Source organism: Plectropomus leopardus, chromosome 13 (assembly GCF_008729295.1).
Source record: "Plectropomus leopardus isolate mb chromosome 13, YSFRI_Pleo_2.0, whole genome shotgun sequence".
Classification (NCBI taxonomy): domain Eukaryota; kingdom Metazoa; phylum Chordata; class Actinopteri; order Perciformes; family Serranidae; genus Plectropomus; species Plectropomus leopardus.
In genome coordinates this window covers 1303459-1318113 of record NC_056475.1, presented here as the reverse complement: position 1 = coordinate 1318113, position 14655 = coordinate 1303459, and the positions used below count along the sequence as shown (strand labels likewise).

At 38.4% G+C, this 14655-nt stretch overlaps 1 protein-coding gene across 1 annotated transcript in view; it reads left to right on the top strand.

Moving 5' to 3' along the window:
- Window positions 1-9501, top strand: part of srrm3 (serine/arginine repetitive matrix 3) — a 46729-nt gene extending 37228 nt beyond the window's left edge. The window contains exons 14-17 of the mRNA XM_042499506.1: window positions 3160-3455; window positions 4731-4982; window positions 5810-5935; window positions 8854-9501. Coding sequence (XP_042355440.1) covers window positions 3160-3455; window positions 4731-4982; window positions 5810-5935; window positions 8854-9139 — 960 coding nt within the window. The 3' untranslated portion in view covers window positions 9140-9501. The remainder of the gene's footprint in view (window positions 1-3159; window positions 3456-4730; window positions 4983-5809; window positions 5936-8853) is intronic.
- The last annotated feature ends 5154 nt before the right edge of the window (window positions 9502-14655 follow it).

Below are 14655 nucleotides of genomic sequence, written 5' to 3'. Positions count from 1 at the left end.
ACGTTTTTCCTGCTATCAACAAATCCCATGAAAAGACCTAAAACAGCAATGTGTTAACCTGTCAGTACTTTATGACACGCTGATTGTGCCTGCAGTGTTACTCTTCCCCACTGAGGATGCACAGAGTTTGTATGGTCATTAAAAAAACAAAAGAAACCTTAAAAAATAAGTGAATAATAAATGATAATCAATCAATAGATCAATCAGTCCATCAAATGTTATTTATAAAGCACCTTCTAAACAAATGCAATTCAAGCTGCTTTACAGTTTGACTGAAGAAACCGAAACAGGAACAACAGGACATAAGCAAAAATGGATCTTAAGAAAAAGAATAAGTATGAACCATAAAATTGTGATTTTTGGACAGTATTGGAGCTCTGTGATGCAGAAGAATGAGCTAACTCACACTATCGTAGTAGGATTGATTATTTGTTGGTTTTGTGTTTTCATGGGATTTATAAATAATAAAGGCCTTTACACACGTGGGACAATTTTTTTGTGCGATTAATGAGTATGTCGATGCATTTTTAGAAAAAAAGTTGTGTAATTTTTGTCGCAGCGAGGTCAGTTTTTCCAGAGTTTTGCAATTACAAGGATTTTAAAACAACATGTAGTCCGAATCAAGACAGCAAACTTTATTACTCCTTTCAACCTTTACAAAGGCAGGATCCTTTTGTTCTTACCTTTAGTGTGATTTATTCGTCACAACCTTGCAGAGTAATGGCCTTAGGAAAAACACAGAATATTGCCGGCCTTATTGTTTAAAAAAGGTGATAATTTTGAAAACTGCCAGCTTCAAAGGAACAGAGTGCCCCACTAAAGAGTCCTAAAACCTGGAAACACATTAGCATTTCAGCACCATGGGGTCCCTCGTCTCAAAGTCAGTGGGTTTTTTTTTAATGTGTTTTGGTTGGATGTCCAAAATACTTGATCCGCAGCCCCTCCCTGATCCCCGCATACATACAAAGAAGTTGGGTTGTGAGAGGGTTTTGATGGGGCGGCAACAGGGGGCTGTTGAAAGCAGATACACTCATGCTACCAGGATCAACCAATAGAAAAATTCTATTGCAATAGCATATTTCAGCCTTGAGAGGGCAGTCACTCTGCATATATATATATATATATATATATATATAATTTTAATACTTAGCACTCATATTTCAAGAGTTGGATCTGAATCAATCAACAACACTACTAAATACCCATATACTTTGCTTTTCAACTAAAAACACATCATCATTATCATATCACATTATCTTGTTGGACAAAACATGTAAGTGTCACAAATGTTTGTTCACCACAGAGCTTATTTTCTGCAACAATCCAAAATCCAATGGAAAAGTCCCAAAGGCTTTTTGACGAGGGGACCAGGGTGTGACTTATTTGTGTGTCGGTCTACAGAAAAATGTCATGACTCTTAAAGTAGCTTTTCAGTTTAACCCTTTAACACCCGGATCAACATCTGTTTCCCTGTGCTGTAATTAATATGGCTTTCACTCGCATGTAAACCTCTAAAACATGAGAAAATTTGGCTTGACTTCTTTCAAAAACGTGAGAAAAAGCATAACGAGCAACTTGGCAAGAAATGACCCGCAAACTGTAAACTGTAGTAACTGTATTACTACATTTATAGATTATATTTATATTTACAAACTATCTTTATAATTCTCTTGATTATATATAGTTAAAATTATGTCAGACATTTTTAGCGCATTTTATTTATTCATATATTTATTGCTCATTTTTAGGTAATTTTCTTGTAAATTTTGTTTCCTAATTTCTTGCTAATTTTCGGGCCATTTCTTATTAAGTTGCTCATCACCCTCTTCCTATGTTTTAGAAAGAAATCAAGCTAATTTGCTACTCTTTCAAACACTTAAAACAACAAAAGGATCTCATCACATTCTATTTTTTTTATCAGTTAGATGCAATGGCACTGACCAAAACGCTTTTTTGGGGCTCCTGCAGTTGACCCAAAATAAACTTGTGATTGACAGAAAATGTGGTTGAAGTGAAGCCTAATGACCAAATACTTATCACTGTTATGTCGACTCCCTGCAACTACAATAAAAGAAAAGTTGTGTCCCGTATCCGGAGCCCATGAAACAGTGATTGTACACCTGTAAAGGTGTCAGGCAGTGAAACAGCTCTGTGGTAAATCCCACACGGAGAGGAAAATGGTAAAGAAAATGCGTTGAACTCTTCGCCAGCAGCCAGTCGCTCTGTGATGTTTAGAAAGGTGCCCGGGCCCAGAGGATTTACTCTCTGTGTGAGGGATTCCCTGCACATTGTGGTTTTCCTCTTTGCTTTTGAGTTCTTTTCCATTGATTTCCATGCATTGTCTCATGAGTCACTGGCAGGGAAGGGTTTTGTGTCTTTTTCTCTTGCATTTTGTGAATCTAATGATGCACTTATGTTGCCCCACTTTTCCCTTTTCTTCATACCTTACCTACTAAAGGAGGGAATACCACTTTATTGGTAAGTGGATGTTAACCAGAAGGGAGTTAAACAAGAGTAACCATTTAAAAAAAAAAAAAAAAAGCAAAGAAAATGGGTCGCTGTTCACATCTCAGCAATTGTCTACAGGAAAAAAAAATCCAGAAAGAGAAAATTGAGTAGCAGACGATTTGTTTTCTGATTCGATTGATTCAATAATTGTGATCTTTATTTTGTTCCTTCCATTTCTGTGATGTTCCGTCAAGTTGTCTTCTCTTTCTGTTTTGTTTCATTTTTTTTAACCATTACTAAAAAAAAAAAAAAAAAAACCTGAAGAAGTCCTCTTTTTCTACTCTACAAAATCTGTAGCTCTGTACTTTCTGCCTTTGCTCTTAAACTTATTTGGTTCACAGTTTTGTTATTTTTTTCCCTCTCTTCCTCCTCCTCCTCCTAGTTTTTTTGTTTGTTTTTGCGATTATGATTTCTTCAACTCATTATGGTTTTGCATGCCAAGTATTGCATGCGCTGCACCATAGAGGACTATCTATAAGCCATATGGAGAAAACCTAGATCTTTTTCTTTTAGATGTTTACCTTCTTTTGGCAAGTACACCGTAGCACTCAATCACCAACCTGAAAACACTCTAATGCTCTTTTTGTCCTTTTTCTTTTTTTTTCTTCTTCTTTTTTTTTTCTTCCTTTGTTGGTCATCGTGTCTCTACAGAAGCTCCGTCTGCTGACCGCGAGCTCTGCAGGCGTCCAGTCCGCCCTGCTGAGAGAGCACAGGCTCCACAGCGCCCCCAGCAGGAGCCAGGCAGGACAGATGTGCGCGGCGGGAGAGGCTGGGAGTGTGGACGGCAGGAGCGCAGCTGTAGGGAACTCCGTAACCCAGACATCAGGGAGGAGAGGGAGCCAGAGAGGCCAGAATAAGACCTCCCACTCCCCCGCTCACAGCAGCGACTCGGCCCACTCCCAGCACAACCACACCCACAGAGGGAGGAGCTCTCGGCATCAGAGAAAGTGAGCACAAACACGTACATTTGTCAAGTCATTTCAAGACGATTTTATTTATAAAGCCCATTATCACAGAGCAGTGCCTCAGAGGGCTTTACAGCGTACGACATCCCTCTGTCCTAAGACCCTCACATCGCCGAAGGAAAAACTCCCCCCAAAAAAAACCCTGTAATGGGAAAAAAATTTTGAAAAAAACCTCAGGAAGAGCGGCTGAGGAGGGATCCCTCTTCCAGCATGGACAGACGTGCAATAGATGTCGTAAATAACTGTTAAATTACAATAATGACAAAAAAAAGAGGGAGAGAGGATCTAGTATTTATAGGCCATATGCCGTGTATATAATATTGAAATAAATTTAGGCTTTATCATGACAGAATATTTTAAAATCTCTTTCAAACTACTGCTGAAGATTTAAAAACTGAAATACCAAAATAACTACTTGTACAATAAAGTTAAATTAATCACTGTTATGATAAAGTAAAATATAACTCAGTACTTTTGCATTTTTTTTTTAAAAGGACTACTTTACCAGAGGTAAATAAAGCTCTGCTACCATAAGGTTAAATAAACTACAATTATATAAAGTTATATATAGTAATGTTACGATAAAGTTAAATAAAGTACAGTCATATAAAAGTTAAATATAGTAATGTTTCAATAAAGTACCATTACAATAAATTACTGATGCAATAAAGATAAAGTACTGTTGTAATACATTTTTAAAATGGTACTGATATAATGGAGGTAAATAAAGAATTGGTCATTAAAGTTAAATAAAGTACAATTGTATAAAAGGTACAAATATAAAAGCTACAATAAACTTTTAAAGTTATGATAAAGGATAAAGTATTTTTATAATGAAGTTGAAATACTGTAAACTAGTACTAGAGTACTACAATAAAGTTATATAAAGTACTGTAATAAAAATGTTAAAGAGAGAACTGTTACAATAAGTTCAATAAAGCAATATTATTATAAAGGTAAATATAGTACTTGTACAATAAAGTGAAATAAAGTATTGTAACAATTCAGTTCAATAAAGTACTCTTACAGCGACGCTTAAATCAAGTACTGTTATAATAAAGTTAAACAGAGCACTTATATTAAAATTAAATAAAGTGCTGTTTTAATGAAATATATACATGCGTGCTTTTATTCTTTTCTTCGCCTCACATGGTTAGGTCTCGATATATTGAGTATAATCGATATATCACCTGCCTCTACCTTTTTCCATGGAGAGATAATTATTTGACCTTTGCTGTATTTTGTCCATTATTCCAGGACAAAAGGGGGCCACTCTTCCAAGCGTCACCACCGCTCGAGTCGGGGCCAGGCACACCACCGGAGCCCGTCTGCATCTCCGGGACGCCACCCGCACACGTCGGGCAGGAAGAAGGAGGAGTCTCGGAGCAGACCCGACGTCCGGCAGCGCAGCAGCTCCTGGAGCAGCGGACACTCGTCCTCACGCTCCGCCTCCAGAGACAGAGGCCCCAGCAAGGCCAAGTCCCCGCACAACAGACAGAACAACTCCAGGTGACGCCTGCGTCTCTGTCACGCCTTTATTTTAGTTTCTGTGGAGCAGTGATGCTCAACTTAAGGCCCGCAGGCCAAATCTGTCCCCTGACAGTGTCTCAGGTGCCCCCCCCAAAACCATTTTCACACTGGGAATTGTTTTTGTACCTTTAGTTTACATACGGTGCCAGAGTGCATAAAACAGTATCAAAATAGAGCTTGTTGATCACAAAAAGTGCCAGTGGTGGATCCCCCACACCTCCGACAGAGGTCCTAGCTAAGACATTAATGTCGTAAAATTCTAGAAATGTCTTGACATCCTAAAAATGTCCTAAAATCTGAGTGATGTCCTGAAAATACAAGAAATGTCCTAAAATCCTAGAAATGTATTGAAAATACTAGAACTTTAACTAGACCTTTAAACATCCTCAAATTCAAGAAATGTACCAAATCCTCGAAATGTCCCAAAATCCCAGAAATGTTCTAAAATCAGAGAAATGGCCTAAATCTCAGGAATGTCTTAAAATCCTACAAATGTCCTAAATTTCGAGAAATGTTTTGACATCCTAAAAATGTCCAAAGATCTGAGGAATGTCCTAAAAATACTAGAAATGTCCTAAAATCCCAGAGACATCCCAAAATCCGAGAAATATCCTAAAATTCTAGAAATGTCTTGAAATCCCAGAAATGTCTCAAAATCCTTTAACGTCCTAAAATCCTAGAGACATGTATGGGCAGCTGTGGCCCCTGGCCCCTGGCCTCCTGTCATTTTGTTTTGTTTATGTCAGCCGTAGAACTGTACGTTTTATTTTGGTCTCACGTGTTGCTGTTGTGTGCGTTTCGTGCAGAGAGAGGGACAGCCCCAACCGCTCGGACACCGACAGCCGAGCTCGCCGCCGCTCACGCAGCTACTCGCCCATTCGCAAACGAAGAAGAGATTCACCGAGCTTCATGGAGGCTCGCAGGATCACCAGGTAACTCACGGCTCCGCATCCGCCTCTTATTTTATCGACATTAGATCATGTTTTTATTCACCACTTGTCTTCTGTGCAGACTTTCTTCCAGCAGAACATCATAGTGATTCGGCTCCGATGAGACGGTTTGTTTGTGTTGAATTTTAATTTTTCAGCTTTTATGTGTGTGTAATTAACAGCACTCGGGCGATTTTTGCCGGCGGCATGTTAACACTCTGCAGTTAGAACATTTCCCATAATTTTGCAGCTCTGCACTCACGCTGGGTGCTCATCGCTCCTTTACAGCTGCAAATTACAACACTGACAAGCAAAAGGAGTAAAACGAGGGAATTTGTTTCCGCTCAAACTCATTAAAGGAAATGTTAAGCGACACATCCAGATCCATTAATCCATCTTTACTGATCCATCTTTCATGTAGAGTAGAACTGAAAAACTGCAGGTTGAGATGGACGAGGTGTTCACAGTTTGTTTGGGAGGAGGCAGTGTGAGGTTACAGGCTCTTCAGTTAAACAGAAAAACTACTTTCCTACAATTTAATCAATGTATATAGATATAGATATACAGATATTACATAGATATATACAAAGATAAAATATTTGTATATTTATATCTATGTCCAGTGATCGAACCCTGACCCACCCACTGCCACCTCCCAACCAATCGGCCATCACCTCGTCAAATTTTATTTATTTATGGGATTTAATTTATTTAAACTTTTAATTATTTATTTTATTTATTTCAGAATTTATTTATCTGTCTGTGTTTTTTTTAATGTATGAAATGTTTTGGCATTTCTTTTGTCTGTTTTTTTTTTTTTTAATTTTGGTGTTTCCCCATGGTGCTTCCAAAGTAAAAATTGCCAAAATTTATCACAGCCAGAAACAGAGAAGAAACACTTCATGCATATATTTCCTAACTTAATTGGTAACTAATTATCAGAACATAAAGTGAAAGTTTCCAGGTATCTGTGAAAACTGTTTCTGTGGTGTTAAAAAAAAAAAAACACCTCTCCGCCCTCTCATACATGTGTTAATGGACATGGGTGAAGTGTGTGTCATCTTTCACTCCAGTCCTAAAGGTCCCGACGCCACGACAACGGGATGCTGCCGAAGCGAGCTGCTGCTGGCTCGTTGCCGTGGTAACCTGGAGCTCGTCGATCAGCAAACCATCAGAGCTCCCCTGAGTAAACCTCCTGCTTTTTTTCTGTCCTCTTCCTTCACCTTCTCCCTAAATTCACACACAGATACTCACTCCTCCTCTGCGGCGATGCACTAATGCTGTAACACAGAGATTAAAACGCTATCAAGGTTTATTTAAGCGGATATCTCTGCAGTGCAGGCTGCGGATTCCCACGGCAGATACAGGAGACAAAAGCCGAGTTATCTCCGAGCCGCTGAAATGACGAGGTGAAACACACCTTGTAGCAGCGGGGATGCCTTGATAGCGTTTATCTCTCCGCACCGTTGACTGTTGATTTCTCTGGGTGTCGGCCTCCGCTGAGAAGATGAGCTTCTTTGAGGGAACTAACAGCTAATTACTTTACAGGAAGCAACTTCCAGGGTGGCTATTAACAAGGCAATCTGAGCTTCAACTAACGACACGCTTTTCTCTGCTCTGTGTGTGTGTGTGGGATTACAGTTTGTGTTTTGTGTGTGTGTGTGTGTGTGTGTGTGTGTGTGTGTGTGTGTGTGTGTGTGTGGGATTACAGTTTGTGTTTTGTGTGTGTGTGTGTGTGTGTGTGTGTGTGTGTGTGTGTGTGTGTGTGTGTGTGTGGCTGAACGGCTTGGACTTTTTTAACCCAAATGGCTGCTCTCTTTCAGATCCTGTACTGATCACAAATCCACCACTTCTATAATCGAATCAGGACTGAGCGATTAATCAGATACTGCATAATACTTACTCTATTTTTAGGAACTAGAAACAAATTTACCAAATTATTCAGACTGTCAAGGAAAAAATGAGGGATATATATAATGACGTATAATGATCAGAGAAATCGCTGTCCCGGTTTCTCGACGTCTGCTGATGCAGTGTTCATTTTTTATATATTACTTTTCATCAAATTTCAACCATTTATTTTATTTCTTTTTTAGTTTAATTAAATACATGTTTTTATATTATTTATTTTTATACTTTTTTAAGTATTTTTTAAAATACATTTTCAGTTAAATTCTATTGAAAATTAAAGAAAATCCACAATTAAAAAGACAAAATTTACAGTTTTTGTTTTATTTATTTTTTACTTAGTAAAACTTACTTTACTTACTTATTTTATTGGTTTTCTTTTCAGTTAAATTTAAAGTTATAGAAACTCCACAGTTAAAATGATGATGAATGATGATGAAGGTTTTGTGTTATTTAGTTTAGTTTTTTTAGCTCTATTTTTTCATTTGGATTTTTTAAAATTATATTTAAAGTCCAAAACAAAACCTCAGTTAAAAACAAGTTTATATATATATACATATATATATATATATATGTATATATATATATTTTTTTACACACATATTTATTTTTATTTTTTTGTTAAATTACATTAGACGCTTGAGAAAACCCACCGTTATATAGACAATTTTTTTGGTTATATGTATATATATATATATATATATATATATATATATATATATATATCTTTTAAATCCTCACTTCAAAGGGCATCTTTGTAGCTCAGTAATGCATGACGTTTCTGAAGTCGTGTGCTATGAAATAATTGTGATCTCAGGATCGACCAAAATAATCGTGATAATGATTTTCACCATAATCGAGCAGCCCTCACTCTAACACTGGTTTTCTCAGTTAACTCAGTGTTGTCTGTGTTTTCCATCGGTGTCAGACGAAGGCCTGACCATGACACTAACCCATCAGACTCGTCTGATTTAACTGTTAACAGTCCACCTTCCCCTCTCTCCTCTCCCCAGCGCTCGGAAGCGTCCGATCCCGTACTACCGGCCCAGTCCTTCGTCGTCCAGCTACGACAGCAGCCCGTCGCGGTCCAGCCGCAGCCGTAGCCGCAGCTACAGCAGCTACAGCCGCAGCAGGAGCCACAGCCGGAGCCACAACCGGAGCCACAGCAGGAGCCGGAGCCGAAGCCGGAGCTGGAGCCGGAGCCGCAGCCAGAGCCGGAGCTGGAGCCGCAGCCGGAGTCGCTCCCGCAGCAAACACAGCTACTACAGCCGCAGCAGCTACGACAGCCCCGGCTTCTGAGCGCTCGACAAACGAGAGGAGGAGAAGTTAAATTTACTGGTTCGGTTTTAATCTCTAACAAGCCCTCCGCAGACTGCTGTCAAATCCAGGGCCCCAAACTCCTCCTCGGCCCCGTCCTCTCTCCCTCAGACAGAGCCCGGATCAAAGAGGAGAAACGTCTTTTCATATAGCACACTAAGTATGAAATTGGCCGTCACTGCTCACATCTAAACAAAGTATTAACGGAAAAGGGTCGCCACGTGTCCGAAATTAACCCTTTAAAACCTGGGTCCTCATCACTTTTCTCGTGCAGCTCTCAGACGCCTCTTCGAGTAATTTAACCTTTAAAATCGAAACAAGTTGGTTTGATTTCGCTCAGAAACATGGGGGAAAAGGCAATGAGCAACCAAGAAAGTAGTAGATTTATATGTATTTTTTAAAGCTTGGGAAAAAACTTTTAGAGAACAATATTTATAATATTCATAATTAAATATTTTAAATTATATTACTGAATTTTTATAAATTTTAGTAGATTTTTTTTAAGGTAATTTACCTTTTTAAGCTTAGCTTTGACATTTTTTTCTCCTTTTTTTGTTGATTTTTTTTGTTTTCTTTTTTTTTTTGTTGTTTTTTTTTTTTTTACTAATTTCTTGGTAATTTCTGAGTCATTTCTTCAGAAGTCGCTCATCGTTCACTTCCTTTGTTTTTGAAAGAAACTGAGTCAGTTTGCCCAGGTTTTAAAGTGCTAATTTGGCAGAGCCCAAAGAACAAATCTCGCTGTGTGTTAGCACTTTCTTTCTCTTCTTCCACAACGCAACCAAAAATGAATCCATACAAAAAACTATATACTATATATATATATATATATATATATATATATATATATATATGTCCTGAGCTGAGTAGAAGACAGAAAGAGGACACGTCAACGGCTTACTGTACATCTCAGATTTTTCTTTTTTTCCTGCTCATCTTCTCCCCAAAGACTTCCATTTCATCAGATCAACAGCAGTCAGAACAAAGGACGGAGCGAAAAAAGGAGAAGGAACTTTTTTTTATGATAAATCTTGTATTGTATAGGTTTGTCTGTATAGATGTAAACTCTCTTCAGTTCTGGCTTTGTAAACTATGCACTGTATATTCCATCCAGTTTGACGAGCTTTGTTTCGCATGATGCATCAGGAGGGGAGGGACTTGCTGCAGGAAGGAGAGTCACCCGGCGAGACACCACGAGGCGCCGGCGTGCGTCTGCGCTCCCCGCTCGGCCTCCTGCATCCAGAGGTGAATGGGACTATTTATTACGTACTTTTACTCTCACTGTTTAACCCTTTCAAACTTGGATCGACGTCAATTTTCTTCTGCCGTGTTCGGACGCCTTTCACAAACTATTCGACCTTTTGAAAAGTGAGCAAATTGGTTTGATTTTTTCGAAAACATGGGGAAAAAAAGGCACGTTTTTGCAAGAGATGTGCTACAAATAGAAAAAAAAAATCTGTAAAAGGTGACAGGAAAATTACCTAAAAAATTGTTTTTTTATTCAGTAAAATGTCCAGTGTGTACAGTTTAGAGAGAGATATTGGCAGAAACGGAAAATAAAAAAGTTTGTTTTCTTTAGTGTCAAATCACCTAAAAATAAGAATCATTATAATTTCGTTTTCTTAGAATAAGCCGTTTATAACGACAGAAAGAGTGTGTGATCGTCTACGGAAATCCTCATGTTTCATCAGCATGTTTCTCCAGTTGCTCAGAACAGATAAACCAAAAATGGACTCTACAAAGGGACATTCGTGTTTCCTCCGTGATGAACAGATAAACTTTTTTGTTTTTTTGGCGTGACAATGCATGTTGAGTGTTTTAACTGGTTTAAAAATGGGAGGGTTATTAGAAAAAAAAAAATAAAATAAAATAGGGAAAAAAAAGTCAAGAAAATTATATTTCTAATAAAAATAATTTTATATTTAAAATTAAGTTACAGAAGTAATATAATAAAATATATTAAATATTTAAGTTTTAATATATTGAATTATATTAAATATTAACATTTTAATGCATTAAAAAAATTATACATTTTTGTAGGTCTTTTTTAACTTTTTTTAAATTTTATTTTCATATAATTTTTTTTTTACTAACTTTTTGCTCATTTTTGGGTCATATCTTGTTAAGTTGCTTGTTGCCTTCTCCCCATATTTCTGAAAGAAATCAAACCAATTTACTCAAGTTTCAAGAATTACGTTGGTTCGGCAAATCCTGACTTTGTGAGTGAGTGAGTGAGTGTACGTAGTGTACGTGTGTGTGTACGTATGTTGTACGTATGTGTGTACGTATGTGTGTACGTATGTGTGTACCTCCTCTGCAATGACCTCTGAGGTAAATATTAACGTGTGCACCGCTGCAGCCTGCACCTGAGGCTGCTGTCTGGTCCTGTACAGGAAAACTGTCTGCAAAAAGTCTCCATGCACACATTTGTGTTGACCACAGCTATTTATAATTCTACTGTATTTATTTATTTATTATTTATTACTTAATTTATTCTTTTTTTTTCTTTTGCAATGAGCTGTAAAGCAGTCGGATCATGCTTCGAAGATGCTGCAAATGTTATTCCCGTTTTAATATGCACTGTATATGTCCGTGTTTTACACAGAATCGGTCTCTTATTGCGGCGAGGGCTTGCTGTCGCTATCAGATTAGCGAGCAGGGTGAAGATTCACGGCGGTGCGTTTAAAGAGCTCTGATTGTAGCCAGTGAAACGGAGTCTCCGCCCTCATGTTACTCCCACGACTGCCATCGTGGCACCGTTCATTTAAACAGGAGCCGTCGTGGCTCTGCCTGTAACGAGGAGCGTAGGATCAGAACAGAACCAAACATTTCCAGAGTCCGATACTCTGCTCTACTGTGTGTTTCCACCACATACCCGAATCCCTCGTGTTTTAGGCTGCGACATGTTTCTGTCAGAGGTCCCCTGGTTACCAGCTGCAGGAGGAGAATATCTGTCACGTGACCTGGAACAGCAGTCAGGCGCCACAGAAACCGTTGGCAATTATGTTTCTGCAAACCGTGAATATATTACATTTGCATGTTATATGTAGCTGATACGTTGAACTTAACATTTCAGGAAAACTGTAGTAAAGAGAGCGGTGAAAGGATGACGTGTTTTTGTCCGGAAGTTCGCGCTGGTTTGCTTGTCAAAAACCTTATGGGATTTTTGAACAAGATTTTCGATTATTGCCTAAAAAAGCTCTGTGACAAACACGAGTTTGTGTTACTTTGAGGTTTTGTTCAGCACGATAATCCTTTTAAGCTTTTGTGTGTTTTGAAGCATAAATGAAATCGTCAGAAGCAAAAAGCTGTTATAACTAACTACATCGTGGTGGCACGACTTAAACGTCACCACCCCGAATCCTTAAACTTCGGGGTTATCTATCTCGACTGGAAACGTGGTGCCATCTACGTAAAAAACAACCGTCTTTTGTGGTGTTAACCCTGCAAAGAATTAAATGACATCTCAGAAAAAACAACCACTTTTCATGGCATTATCCCGTCCGGAAACGAGCGATTTCTCCTGGAAAAAGTAATCGTTGTTTGTGAAACTAATCCAGCTGGAAACATAGCAACAATTCCTAAAAAAAAACACTCACCATCTCCTCCACGTCCTGATGATAAACTCAAACGCTGATACAGAAGCCGACATAGGACACATGCAAATGTAAAACGTTTGCAGAAATGTAAAATGCTGACATTTTCGCCTGGCGTCTGGGCCGCGCAGAGACGGCGGTCGGCTCTGTAACGCCGTCTCTGTAACGCCGTCTCTGTCCACAGCGTCAACGCTGCAGGAAACAAACTGGTGATACAATCAGGGATCATCACCCTAAGTCTTCCGTACCATCCGTCCGGCCTCGTGTCGCTCACGGTGTTGCATTCCAAGTGTAACCAGATTTAACCCAGTTATGATACTCTGCAAACCTGTTTATTTATTCCGAGTATAGCATTTCCCCTTTGATTCTACGAGTCATCCTTTGTAGTGTGCAAGTTATTATACCTGACAATAAACAGAAACAAACAGAGAAATCATTCAATCACGGTCTTCTTCTTTTTCTCCCCCAAACACTTCAACATCACCCCAAACACAACCTTTCCCTAAATACTGCAACATTTCCCCAAAAACTACAACTTTTAACAAAACAAAAAAACATTATAGAAAACAAAGTAATATTTTCCAAAGAACTACATTTCAAAAAACAAAATAACATAAACCAAAACCAAAAAACAACAACAAAAACATTTCAGAAAAAAATAACACAAAATTTAACAAAACAAAACAATATTTCAGAAAACAATATTTCCCAAAACCAACAAATACAACAACAAAACATTTCAGAAAAGAAAATGACTTTCCAAAGCACTAAAAAACACTGTATTTCCCAAAACTAAACAACAAAACAAAGCAACATTTTCGAAAACAAAATAACATTTTCCAAAACATGACATTTAAAAAACACTACATTTTCCAAACACCACAATATTCCCCAAACAAAAGATTTTAGAAAACATTTCCCCAAAAAACATTTCAGAAAACAAAATAAAATTTTTCATAACAAAAATGACATTTAAGAAAACACTGAAACATTTCCCAAAATCTTTTCTGAAATGTGTAATTGTGAAATTGTGAAAAGTGTTTTGACCCTCGGGGCTATGGTAAAATCCCTCAAGAAAAAAAGAATGAAATTAAATTGAAAGTGAATGAAAAATTATTACAAACAACAACAAAAGAAACCCGTCTTTAAACTCCAAACCTACGTATATTCTCTTGTATAACAGCGACCTGTTTAATGCCAATATTCTCCACTTTCATTTCCCCGATTAAGATTTCTGTTTCGCTGTCGCTACTTTGGCTTTTGCCGGCAGTTTTTTTTCCGTTTTTTCTCCTCTTTAAACCTGAAGCAGGCGACATCGGCGAAGCAGAAAGTGTATTTCACATGGTCCCACTGCGCTGTGCGTCTCGGTAAGTATATTTTTTTATTTATTTAAAGGTAATTTAGCCGTAAAGGTCAGGGGGCAGATGGGGCCCGAGAGCTGTAAGTTGAGTATCTCTGGTTTGTTTCTTCACTTCCTTCATTGCATCATCTTTGTGTCATTATTTAATAAGCGACCTGAGGATGAACCGTGACATCACAGCAAACTTTTTAGCCTCTCAGACCTCTGATAGTGTGCTCGTGTCCACACACTGATATATATCTTCTTTAGTGTGAGGCTGATAATAGCCCGGTACTGTCTGTACTGTATATCACGTTATATCCATGTTAGAAATAGCATGTCTGTCTCATCGAGCTCTTGTGTTGTGTGTTCAGCAGCTCGGCAGACTTCTGCAGAAAAGGGAGGCGGGTTTGACGGCGCACTGGGCAGCTGTTACTGGGGAGGGCCTGCCGGCTGGATTCCATTCCAGTGCTACGTCCTCCCACAAATAGAAACTCTAGTCTTTTCCACAAGCATGTGGAGGGTGTGAGCTGGGGGGCTTGAGTCAGAGGGGAGGGCTCTGTTGA